The following is a 12,458-nucleotide window of genomic DNA, read 5'->3' as shown; positions in this document are numbered from 1 at the left end:
TGGAGGTGGGGCCTCCCTGTCCGGGGGACTGGGAGACGCTCCCAGGAAGGCCCGGTCCTGCTGGGAACACGGGTGAGCAGGTGTGAAGGGCCGCCTTGAACAGGAAGGCACTGCCGGGAGGGCTCCCCGGCGGTGGGTGGGGCACACGGAGGAGGCACTGAAGGCTTTTCAGCAGAACTGACCCCCTGAACGGCCCTCCCGGAAGGCTATTCTGGTACCACTGCTTGAGAAACAGTAAAGGGGGGATAATCCTTCAAACCCAAAAGGGCAAATCCCATTTCCCTCTCTTTATACCCAAGGAAACAGGCTTAGAAGAGTGGAGGGTGCCCATACTCCCACAGCTGGGTGACACAGGTGGCCCTGAGACCCAGCTCTTCCGATTCTTAAGCTGGTGCTCTCTCCAGTGGGCGGGCAGGCCTGTGGTCCCATAAATATCAAAGCGCACAGCATGAGAACACAGTTCTCTCCTCGCCCCTTCTCTCCTCCTCAACACAGGTTGGTCTGTTGAGGAGCCAAGCCCAGCAAGGCATGGGGCTGGCATCCAGCAGATATTGGGGACTCGGCCATTCAGGTTGTGCAGAGCCCCTTCCTCTCCTTTTGCAATGAGCATCACCGGCCCCTCCAGTGATGCCATAGATCCCGTTGCTGATCTCAGGCTGCAGAGCCTCCAGATGCTGGGCTGGGGTCGGAGAGGAAGCCCCCAGGGGTAGCGGTAAGAAGCTGGCAGATTCTGAAGCCGGAGATGGCAGCGTTTAGCACCGAGCCCGAGGAAGTTCCTGACACCACCTGCTGGCCCTCACGGGGCCCTGCACTGGGGCTGCAGACCCTTGTGTGGGCCCTATCCACCCGCAGAGGGCCCTTGACCACTCCTAAACCATTGTGACTGTTAGCACTGACTTCCATTCATCCAGCAAATATTTATGGAGGGTCTACTGGGTGCTAGGTACCGATTGTTGTATGCAGCCACTAATTAGGAAGCAAAACCTACCCCCTAGAGTCTTCTATTTGATTCTCAGCATTGCTGCTTACCAGCTGTGGGATTTTAGGGAAGTTACTTGACCTCTCTGAGCAGCTGAGCCCCTGCCTGGTGCACAGGGATAGGAGTGTCTGGCCCGTGGGATGTGATGATTAAAAAGATAACTCTGTGCTTAGTTGGAGCTTCCCTTCACGCCCAAAAAGCTAACAGCCTAGGCCTGGCTGAACATAAAACTCTGAAATTGGCAGTGTGGGAAATTCAGGGCAGGGGGCAAGGAGGAACGTGCTGTGGCTTTGGGGGTGTGCTTTTGTTTCTGTAACAGCCCCCGTGCATGTGATCTCCGGACCCAGTGCAGAACCACCCCCCGCCCCTGACTCCCATCTCCTTGCCTCTTCCCCCCCAGCGTGGGGCTAATCCTGCCTAACTGATGACTGTTCTTCTCCCACAGGGGGTTGGATTCTCGGGATTTCTGTGGGACACTGCGGCCGGGGTGGAGCTGAGAGACGCCACCTCGCAGGAGAGTTTGCCTGGCAATGGGCACGGGAAGCCAACAGGTCCCAGTCCATACCTTGCGAGGTTCAAGGTACCATTCGATGTTGCTGTGAAGGTCTACTTCTTCTAAAAGCAGGGGAGGGGGGTCCCTTTCTAAACTGCGATCCACAGCAGCCTCATCTTTTTGTCTTGATTTTATTCTTTTTTAGGGTCAGGTCAGCATGTCNTGGCTCTGATAACTCTGGCATATGGGCAGGAAGGGGATCAAACGACTGGCTCCCAAATCTAACACACATCAGAATCACCTCTGGAGATTTTCTTAAAATCAGGGATTCCTGGACTGTTCCCCCCACATACAGAATTTCTGGGACAGGGCCCAGAACTGCCTATTTTTCAAAGGCACCTTCAGCGCTTCTTCATCCCCCTGGCATTTGGAGATCATGAGATTAGAGGACAGCAGAACTGGTTCTGAGGACACCCTTCTCCTTCCCAGGGGGAGGGGAAGACCCTCAAGGGATTATCTGGGTTAGGAGGGGTTCAAGGGAGCTTCTGGGTCATGGGGTCAGGACAGCCCCACACTGACCTCTCCAGATGAGCCCTCCCCAACATGAGCATCGATAGCAGCAGGTGGACTGATCTGTCTCTTTGATTCCCCTGGATGTACCTGGGACACAATCATGAACAACCAAGAGTCAGACGCTGGCTATTAGGAGGAAAAAAGAAGCCAGCAGCCAAAATAGATCACCCAGTCAGCACTCAATTGACCTTATCCTGTGGCCCTTACCCATAAATCCCAGAGTCAGGCAAGTCCCTTGCCACAGAGCCTAGCAAGCTACCTGCTGGGTGTCTGAGTACCACCCCCCCACAACCAACCCCCAGCATTCTGTGTGCTCCAGAGCAGTTCGGGAGCCTGCGAGTTGCCTCAAAGCACGGTCTCTGGTGGCACCTGGCCGGGCAGCCTCTGTGCTGGGGGAGGCAGTTGGTTCTGGCCGGGATCTGGACCAGGCTCCCACCCCTGGCTGCGAAGTTACTGGGGTGCTGTGTGCACATGCACACCCGGGGGTGCCTGTGGCTGTGTTTAGGAGACTCCTGTGTAAAACCAGCCAGTTGCCACCGTTAAATGGCAGCACACACTGGATTTCTGTTTTATGTGAAGTCATACTTGCTTTGACCTAGCAGGGCAACCAGTGTCTCTAATGGTCTGGCTGTTTGGGTATTTTTTTTAATTTAAAAAAAATTTTTTTTAACGATTATTTTTTAGAGAGACAGTGCACGAGTGGGGGAGGGGCAGAGAGAGGGTGACATAGAATCAGAAGCAGGCTCCAGGCTCTGAGCTGTCAGCACAGAGCCCGACACAGGACTCGAACCCACAGACTGTGGACCATGAGATCATGACCTGAGCCGAAGTCAGACGCTCAGCTGAGCCACCCAGGCGCCCCACGGTCTGGCTGTTTTTAATGGCTGATGAGAACATGCTGTGGTGTCACGAATCATTGGCCCAGTTCTCTAAATAAGGCGTGCAGATAGGCACTCAGCCTCCTGTCCCTCGCATCATTCTCGGCCAGCAAGTGCTGCGGCATGGAGATGCACTTCTCTCTCCAGCCCCTCAAGCAGGGTTTCCCTGCCTGTGGCCTTAAGGTGGTTTCTCTGTGGTCAGAGCCACAGCTGCAGAGAGCTCTCTGAGCTGGGGGGTGGCAATGGTGAACTGGCAGCCTCTACTTCCTGGGGGCTCCCCCTGCACCCCCGGTCTTCCCGGCAGTGTTTAGTGTCTGTTAGCATGATAAACAGAACGGCAGCATTAGCAGACCCCAGGCAGTTGAGTCACGCTCCGTGCCCAGGACACCAGCTCTGTGTGTTTCTGTACCTGCCCCCCATGTCACCTGCCCTGGGGACACAGGGCTGCAACGAATCCCGTGCTGCTAGGGTTCAGTCACCTTCCTGTTGGACACGTTTGAAATCTGGTGCAAGTGAGCAGCGCAAAGGGGGAGCAGGGGTGAGATGTTTGTGGAAGGCAGCGGGTCTAGCAGAGGGATCACGGGCTGGCCCTCGAGGATAGGACCCCAGCCTCCCTTACCACCCAGCTGCGGGAGCCACCTCCCTGTATTGTGCATAGAAGGAGAAAACAAGAAACAAAACCTGACATTTCCAGATGTGCCTGGTTTTCCAGGCCCTACGCTGGTTTAGGAGGGTGTGAGGTCGTCTGGGGGCCTCAAAAGAATCCAACTACGATCTGCCTTGCGTTACTCTTGGAGTGTGAGCTCGCCTCGCTTGTGCTCCCTGTTGTCAACATTGCGCAGGAAGCTGTTACTAAGTCGGAAGTAATGAATACAGGAAATAGGAACGTCTCAGCCTGTCTCTGTTGCTTTGTTTCCTCTTGCCTAGGTCGGAGGCAATGACTTGACCCTTGTGAACCTTCACTTGGCCACCATGGTCCTCCCTGGGGGCGACAATCCCAGCAGGAATCACAGTGACAGCCACCGCTTGGCTACCTTTGCACAGACCTTGCAGGAAACCCTGAAAGGTAGGAGATTGTTCTTCTCCGCAGCTGGGCCCACAGCTCCCACTTCTACAGGAGGAGGGGAGGGGGCTGCCTCTTTGGAGCATCCCTCCCTTAGGCCAACTGGGCTGTTAGCAGCAGTGCGTGCCGGGGACACAGAGGACCGTCCCAGCCCCTGCATCTTGTGGAGCCCGGTCACCCCTGTGCATGGTGACACCTTTGTCACCGGGCCTGCCATGCACGTTCCACAGTGTTGGCTTGGGGGCTTTTCAGCCTCTGTTTGATGGAAAAGATTAAGAGGGGAAAAAAGTGATGACACCGTCCCCCGTGACAAGCCCTCCCGTGTTCAGCTGCCACTGTGGCGATGCCACCTGCAGACTGGCACGTGCTCATCTTGTGAAAGTGAGACCGTGGTGACGGGGAAAGTCCTGATTAGCACAAGGTAGACGTTTTCTCCCTGGTGGGATGCAGATCGCCTCGGAGCTCTCAGAAAACCTGCATTTAATCTTGGCTCCTTCAGTGGTTATAGGGCCTCAGGGAAGTCCCCACACTACTTCTAGCCTGCCTGGTTCGGGAATGGCCAGTGCTCACCTCGGCGGGGGCGCTTGGGGGGCTTGGCAGTGGCCTGCGGTTGTCCCGGGCCGCAGTGAGGGCTCAGCAGACGTGAGCTGACTCAAAACGTACCGGAGGGATTAAGAGAACGTTGCATTGAAAAGAGCTTCAGGAGGAAGTTGGGTCTCAGTTTCCAGGCTCTGCCCCAGCAATACAGAATCTCCCCCCCACCCCCCGTGTGCAGGTTGACCAGAAGGAAGAGATAACACTGCTCTAAACCCTGGGATCTTTTCAATGGGGCTGGGCTTTTCAGAGCCCTGCCCTTCTCTAGGCGAGCGCTTACAGCTGGAGGCCCAGAATTGTCTTAACGCGTTCCTGAGTCTTCAACAGTCTTCAGTTTTCTTAGCCTCATCCGTGTTAGATTGGCCCCTCAGAGAGGTGATTCGTGAGAATCCGGCTATAAAAATAATGTCAAATTATAGATTTCCATTGTAAAAAAATTTTTTTGTTGTAGTAAAACATACATAACATGATGTTTACTATCTTAACCATTTTTAAGCATTTGGTGGCATTACGTACATTTACATAGTTTTACAACCATGATGTCTGTCCATCTGCAGGACTTCTTCATCTTCCCAAACTGGAACTCTGTGCCCATTCAACACGAGCTCCCCACCACCTCCTCCCCCAGCCCCCAGCGACCACCCTTCTATTTTCTGTCTCTATAAATTTGAGCACACTGGGTACCTCGTACAAATGGAATCAGGCAGTATTTGTCCTTTTGCAGCTGGCTTACTTCACTTACATCATGTCTTTCTGGTTCATCCATGCTGTTAGTATGTGTCAGAATTTGCTTCCTTTTTGGGTTCCTGGGCGGCTCAGCCATTAAGTATTTGACTTTGACTCAGGTCATGATCTATCTCACTGTTTGTGAGCGTGAGCCCCATGTCAGGTGAACATGAGTCCCGCTTCAGGTGAGCCCCTAATAGAAGCTTCTTTCTCTCCTTCTCTTCCCCTCTCCCTCTCCTATTTCTCTCCCCCTCCTTCAGTCTTTCTCTCTCCCTGCCCCTTGCTCACATGTGCATACTCTTTCTCTCTCTCAAAAAAAAATTTCCTTCCTTTTTAGGGCCACATACTATTCTGTTGTATGTATATGCTGCATTGGTCTCTCAATTCATTGGTCTATGAATACCTAGTCTCTATCTTTGGTTGTTGTGAATGATGCCACTGTGGATATTGATCTGCAACTTACATTGTGAACCAGGATGTGCTGTGACTAGCGTTCTACCTAAATCAGGGGTCTTTGGGCTAAAAAGTCAGAAAGATGCCTAAGCTGATCAGATACTCCATCCAGAAAGCAGCTCTGTGGGAAATTGTTCACCCATAGCTAGTCTCTAACCTATTAAAAAGGATGACTTGATAACATTTAAAATCTGTGGACATTTCTATTGTTCTCAACCTCAAGCTTTTCCTACACAGAAGCAGGAAAAAAAGATGTCTGTTCATAACTTCTGTTTTTTCTGAAATCCAGAGAGTGGTCATTCCAAGTTGCCAAGGGACTATTGACCCACAGCCTGGCTCACCTTGACTTGTCCAGGTATGGACAGTGTCTCATGTTCCCTGTGCCTAATATCCAGTTGTTAACTGATGACACAGCAGTCCCAAGGATTCAGGAAGTGCCCCGGCGTGCCCGAGGTGCAAGGGCAAATTGATTATTAGCAGAGGTGGTTGAGCTAAAACAAAGACTAAGCTTTTCTTCCGCAGCTATCAGAGCAAACAGAGCCTATTTGATTAGCAAACTCTGGGCCTTTCTGCCTCTGTCTGGAATGTGCAGTAGGGTTGATATCAGCGTGTGGTGTGCCAATCCCATGACGGGATGGCCTTCTTTTAGACCCCACCAGGGCTCTCTCTGTGAACTCAGCTAGTGCAAAACAGGATGCATAGAATGGCTTGGCATCTGGGTGGGACTCTTCCTCAGTGGGAACCAGCTCTTGCTGTTGTCACTCGCATTCTGAAAATCTTAGGGATGATCTGAGGAAGTCAGCCCCAAGCATTCTCCCAGCTACTCCTGGGAACTAAGAAGCCCATCCCAGGTGGATGGCTTTCTAGGAGAATTCAGACCTCTGTGCAACTGTGGATTCTCAGAGGCAAGGACTGTGTTTGCTGCCAGCACAGAGCCCAATGTGGGGCTTGAACCCACGAAGCCGCGAGACCTGAGCTAAAACCCAGGAATCAGACACGTCACTGTCTGAGCCACCCAGATGCGCCATCACCAAGAGCAATTTAACCGAAAGCAGATGAGTTGTAGGAGCCCTTGACGTGCGCATTCAGAAAGAGCTGTTGTTTGTCATTCTTGAAGTTACACAGAGTTGGATGTGTTGACTTTGACCCCAGCATCTCTCCTGGTTTCAGGACTCTTTTTGGCCCAACCTGTTTCAGGTCTGCATCCCAGGGAAAACGTGTCTCCTTATATGGGAACCTTCTGCCTCATCTCCTAACCTTGGGTTTTTCTTGTTATTTAATACATGTAGCATCTTTGTCTTCTTTCCTTTCAAAAAGTACATCTTAATTTTGGGGGTTTTCCTCATGCCTTATTCACCTATTTATCCCATATCTGTTTACCGAGTATCTGCCATGCAATAGGCACTGTTCAGGCACACAGGATTTTGTGATGAACAGCCACCTGTGTCCTTGTGGCTGTCCCGTTCTAGCCCTTTATGAAGAGCCCTGGGCTTGAGGCCTGGCAAGCCATTCGGCCTCTCGGCAACTTAGCTTCTTACCTGTGGAGAAGGCCCAGTACCAGGTGAGGGCTCATGGATGGTCATAAGCACTGGCCAGGTATGAGTTGTTCATCTTCTAAGTCTGCTTTCCTGTTGAAGTTGGCACTGATTTCTCAAGACATGTTGAGACGTTGAGATACAGCCTAGGGGTACCATTACATCTCTGTAGGCCACATGGTGGAACCCAGGAGATGACGCCAGAATGGGGTGTCATTTGCAGTGCACGAGTGCCCTCTGCTGGTGGCTCTTGTCATTTCATTTTAGATCACTGCCTCTCACCATTATTGCTGAAATATATTGGTGTCCAGGAAAAAGATTGGTGAGTGTCTCAGATACATTTGGCTCTCATATATGAACTGCTTTCCGTAAAGCCTCCCTTGAAAGTTAGGAAAGAAACCCTGCTAGCCACCATCATGTGGCTCCCCTGGAGGGAATCTTGAGACGGGAAGTGACAGTCAGACAGCAACGATGGGAATCCCAGAGCCTCGCTGGGGTCCACTGTCCTCTCAGAATGTCTGCTCCCCCTGGGAAGCAGGGTGGATGACTCCAATTACTGTAGTGAACATTGAACAATGGTAGAAATGTTGAAAATAAGGGGGAAAACCTTTCACTCTGGCCCTGAATTAGTCTGCTAGAGCTGCCATGATGAAATACTACATTCTGGGTGGCTTAGACAATAGGAATGTATTTCCTCACGGTTCTGGAGACTGGAAGTCTTGAGATCAAGGTGTCAGAAGGGATAGTTTCCTTGACTTGCGGATGGCCACCCTCTTGTATCTTTGCACATTTTCCCCCACCGTGCCCAATAAATTTTGTCCAGCTTTTGTCAAATACCTGGACAAGACCCTGAGGCTTTTTTCTGCCACGAGATTTGGAGCCCCTGAACCGGAATAGAGGTGATCTCTGCTTCACGTACCTTTCCTTTTCCAAATGTGTTACAAACCTACTCTTAAAGTTTTGTGTGTATTTTGGTTTTTTGTCTGTCGTACAAGGTATTTGGAAAAATTGGAAGAATGAGAACCATATGCATTCCTAACCCTGGGGAGTCCAATCAGAGAATCAAGATCCCACTTAGTGGGTGATGGTGAGCATTGGGTTTACCTCCCACCACCTCTTAAATACCCGCTTTTCTTTCTTCCACCTCCAGGAGAGAAAGACATGATCGTCTTAGGAGATTTTGGCCAGGGACCTGACAGCAGTGACTATGATATCTTAAGGAAAGAAAAATTCTACCACCTGGTCCCTGCTCACACCTTCACCAACATCAGCACCAAGAACCCCCAAGGCTCGAAGTCTCTGGACAACATCTGGATCAGTAAAAGCGTAAAGAAGGTTTTCACAGGTAAAGCAGAGTCACTCCTTTCTCCTGTTCAGAAATAGAGTAAGAGAGACCCATCGGAACAGATACTTACAGATCCTTCGGTTTGATAACTCTGGTCAGGAGTTCTTACCTCCTCTGTGTGCATTTCCAGGATTATATATGTCTAGGTGCCTAGATAATTATCATTCAAACAAGCCACTTTTAAGAGTTGGGAGGGGTGGGGCTCTGAGGATGAGCAGACCTGTCTCAGGGCATCACGGTAGGAGGGGGGACCTGCTTCTCACTGACTGTATGAGGANGGGCAGCAAATCTCAGCTCCACAAAGCAGCCCCTTAGTGAGTCTGCTGAGCAGACTTCTGGTCAGGAAGCAATTAGAAATCTGACAGTGACCGTAAGGATTTTTGATGAATGCAAGAACAGTGGTTCTCAATCCTGCCTGGTTGTTTCACTAAGTCGCAGCGTGTTATACATGGTATACTTCAGTGAGACACTGAACATTTGCGAAAGGGCACTTGGGAGCGCCGCCCCACCCGTAAAAGCCTAAGGGGCAGCCAGGGCTGAGATCTTCTCCAGTCCAGACTGTGGCACCAGCTTCTACCTCTCTTGGGGTGCCAGTTACCTGTTGGACCTGGGAGGATCTGAAGGAGGGAGGAAGCGGGTCTCAGGGGGAGTGGCCGTCCTCAAACTAGGTGAGACGCAGTTTACAGAAAATGCACTGGTGGCCAGAGAGCAGCCACAGCCTGCAGGGAGCAGCTCTCATCAGGACAGCTGGAGGGTGGAGAACACAGGGCCAGAAGGCAGTTAGGAATCATTTCCTCCATCCCCTTGCTGCGAAGTTACAGAAACGAAGGTACAGGGAGGAGTGGCCACTATCAAGGAACTGTCACGTGGGCAGGCCATGGGCAGCCCAGACATGGTCACACATCCACTAACGTGACATTGCTTCTCACTGGGGGCCTCCAGAGGTGCTTCCTGACTACTCTGCACTCGCTTCTGTAACTATTTAGTTCACTGTTTTGTTTTTTTACTTTTTTTAATGTTTGTTTTTGAGAGAGAGAGAAAGAGATAGCATGAGCAGAGGAGGGGCAGCGAAAGAGAGGGGAACACAGAATCCGAAGCAGGCTCCAGTCTCTGAGCTGTCAGCACAGAGCCCGATGTGGGGCTCGAACTGATGAACCATGAGATCGTGAACTGAACCTAAGTCAGACGCTTAACCGACTGAGCTACCCAGGTGCCCCCTAAACCATTTTTTAAAAATACCTTTACTTTCTCATAAGCCTCTGGAAGAACATTTTTACTGTGTTACAGAACTTCTTTACCTCCCTCCCCCGCTTACTGCCTTTGCTTTGTGAAATAGAACTTTCACTTTGGACATCTTTGAGAGACATTGGAACTTCTATCACATATATTTATTCTTGCTGGTCAGATTAGAAGAGGTGTATAGTGAGGAGGAGGTCAACCCTAGGCCGATGGATATGTGAATGGTGGGAGGCCTAGACTCGGGGCGGCAGTGGGGGGCGGTTTCAGTGCCTACATGGCAAACCCTCACTAGTCCAGGAAACCAAATGGGCTGAAACATTTAGTTTGCACATCAAGCTGGATACCTGAGGAGAATGGAAGAGAACCCTGGCATGGCAGACGTGTAACAGAGGCCTCTCCCTGCCAGCCCGTGGCCTGATCTCTGGGTCTCTTTTCCCTTTGTGTCTCCAGGTCACTGGGCTGTAGTGAGAGAGGGCCTCACGAACCCTTGGATTCCTGATCACTGGTCCTGGGGAGGAGTGGCTTCCGAGCACTGCCCCGTGCTAGCTGAATTTTACACGGAAAAGGATTGGAACAAGAAGGAATGCCCTCGGAATGGCAACGGGGTCACCTTGGAGCGAAGCGAAGCCAACATTAAACAGGAGCGATGATGGCACCCGATCTGTTTTGCCACCTCTGACCCTGGAGGGCCCAGGCAGGGAGTCCGCCCCTCCAGTGACGACGAAGAGTCCGAACTGCGTCTCGGTCTTCGTCCTGAAAGCACTGGCACCTGGGCCTCGGCCTGCCTTCTTTGTGGACATTTTTGGCCCCCTCATGGGGGAGGGAGGTACCGGATGGTCAAGTCAGAAGCACAGAGGGGAACTGAGATGTCTTCTAACGTGTGGATGCCGTCCGCCTCGGCAGCCTCGGGCTGGCCGCCTGCCGCCCTGGGAGAGCCGTAGAGGGGCTGGCGGGGCTGAGGGGGGGCTGCCTCGGGCTGCCCGGCCCTGTCCGAGCAACGCCAGGAGCTCTGGCGTCTGGCCCCCAGTCCACGATGCTCTGGCTGCAAATTACGTAAAGCTTTTAACTGTGATGGAGCCAAGTGCTCTTCTCGGATATTTTGAGTGGTGATTCTTAGTTTTGTTCTGAAAAAATAAACCGAGATGAACCTGCTTGGTCGCGGTGAGAGTCCTGAGGGAGGGGAGCGGGTGCTCCCAGGTGTTCTGTGCCCACTTCCTGTGCCTCTGTGAGGCCGTGGTTCCGGGGGGCCTGCTCCCATACGCCTCACGTTACAGCAATGCCTCTCACAGCCCTGTCGACCCCCCGAGGTCACTGTAAGGTCATCTGTGACCTTCGCCCTCCCAGTCAGCCCTTTGTCTTCTGAGCCCTTCGCTAGACTGTCTTGTACACTGAGCACCATGTGTGCCTGAGGATGCTCGATCCTGTCAGAATGATGTTCTCTCCTCCCTCCCTCCCCACCCCCTTCACTTCAGTCAGGGCCCTAGCCCAGAGCTGCCTTCTAGAGCTTCTGAGGAATATCTCTTGGTTCTGGATCCAAAGGAAGCTCAGCCCGAGAATGTTGAGGGAGGGTCTATTTTGGGGGGCGGTCAGGCAAGGGGCCAAGCACACGTTAACTAACGGCCACCAGGCACCCTCCCCTCAGATGGCGTGGTTCTCCCTGAGGTCTCTCGTGAGACCAGGATTATAACACCCATTTCGCAGCCAAAGAAATGGAGCCTTAGAGAACTGAACCTCCTACAGGTTACACAACCGGTGAGTAAGTAGATGGAATCCAAGCCCAGCCCAAAGCCATGCCCGCGTATCAGCTCTCCGCTTGCCAACGGCCATGCCATGTAAGTGCATCGCTGACCGTGGATGTGTGAGTCGTGAGCCCGGGTCACCTGGGGTATTCCAGGTCACCATGGGAGCTGAGGGCTTATTCTTCTTCCACACTGAAAATGTGATGCAGACCAGTACCCAGAAGCTGTTGTCACCACACAGTGTGACACCTTGTGACTTGGGTCTGGGGCCATATGCAGTGAAAGAGGCCCATTTTCCACCAAAGACCGTCTTTTGGCCGGCCCAGCTCCGAGGAGCATCACCGATCATGGGCCCAGGAAGGAAGGTTCCTTGGGGCTCTGAGGGTGCCTGGGCATCCACCGTGCCTGCTCTGAGGGACCATCTCTCCAGTAGGAGGGTGAGTAGGGCCTCTCCATTGGGTTCGGACTGGACCACTGGAGGTACAGAGCTTGTGATGGCTGAGCCTTGACCAAAAGCGCTCAGGTTAGAAGGAAACAGCATGGCGGGGAGGAAATGGTAAGCTCAGCTTCCCAGCTGAGGAAACTTGTTTGGTGCCTCATCTGAGAAGCAAACCTCCACCGGCATTTGCCAGCCAGCTGTCCCAAAACTTTTAGCTGGGTTGACTTTTGCACCAAAACCATGGAAAGAAAAGGCTTCTTAAGCGAGAGGAAGGGAAAAGAAAGACAGTTAAATGACCTTGATGAAGGCCATTCTGTTTGAGCTCAGCAGCCACACCTCATGTGCAGATTGGCCTCAGCTTTGGCTCCTGATGTCCAAGCAGTTGCTGAGGAAGCTTGTGTG

At 52.2% G+C, this 12,458-nt stretch overlaps 1 protein-coding gene across 1 annotated transcript in view; it reads left to right on the top strand.

The window, feature by feature from the left end:
- The window catches only part of EEPD1 (endonuclease/exonuclease/phosphatase family domain containing 1), a 114,478-nt gene extending 103,448 nt beyond the window's left edge, over nt 1–11,030 (top strand). Inside the window, exons 5-8 of the mRNA XM_077775416.1 lie at nt 1,425–1,559; nt 3,851–3,989; nt 8,445–8,639; nt 10,329–11,030. Of these exons, the coding sequence (XP_077631542.1) occupies nt 1,425–1,559; nt 3,851–3,989; nt 8,445–8,639; nt 10,329–10,528 (669 nt within the window). The 3' untranslated portion in view covers nt 10,529–11,030. The remainder of the gene's footprint in view (nt 1–1,424; nt 1,560–3,850; nt 3,990–8,444; nt 8,640–10,328) is intronic.
- The last annotated feature ends 1,428 nt before the right edge of the window (nt 11,031–12,458 follow it).

Source organism: Crocuta crocuta, unplaced genomic scaffold (assembly GCF_008692635.1).
Source record: "Crocuta crocuta isolate KB4526 unplaced genomic scaffold, BGI_CrCroc_1.0 scaffold197, whole genome shotgun sequence".
NCBI classification, from domain to species: domain Eukaryota; kingdom Metazoa; phylum Chordata; class Mammalia; order Carnivora; family Hyaenidae; genus Crocuta; species Crocuta crocuta.
This window is presented reverse-complemented; position numbering and strand designations above follow the sequence as displayed.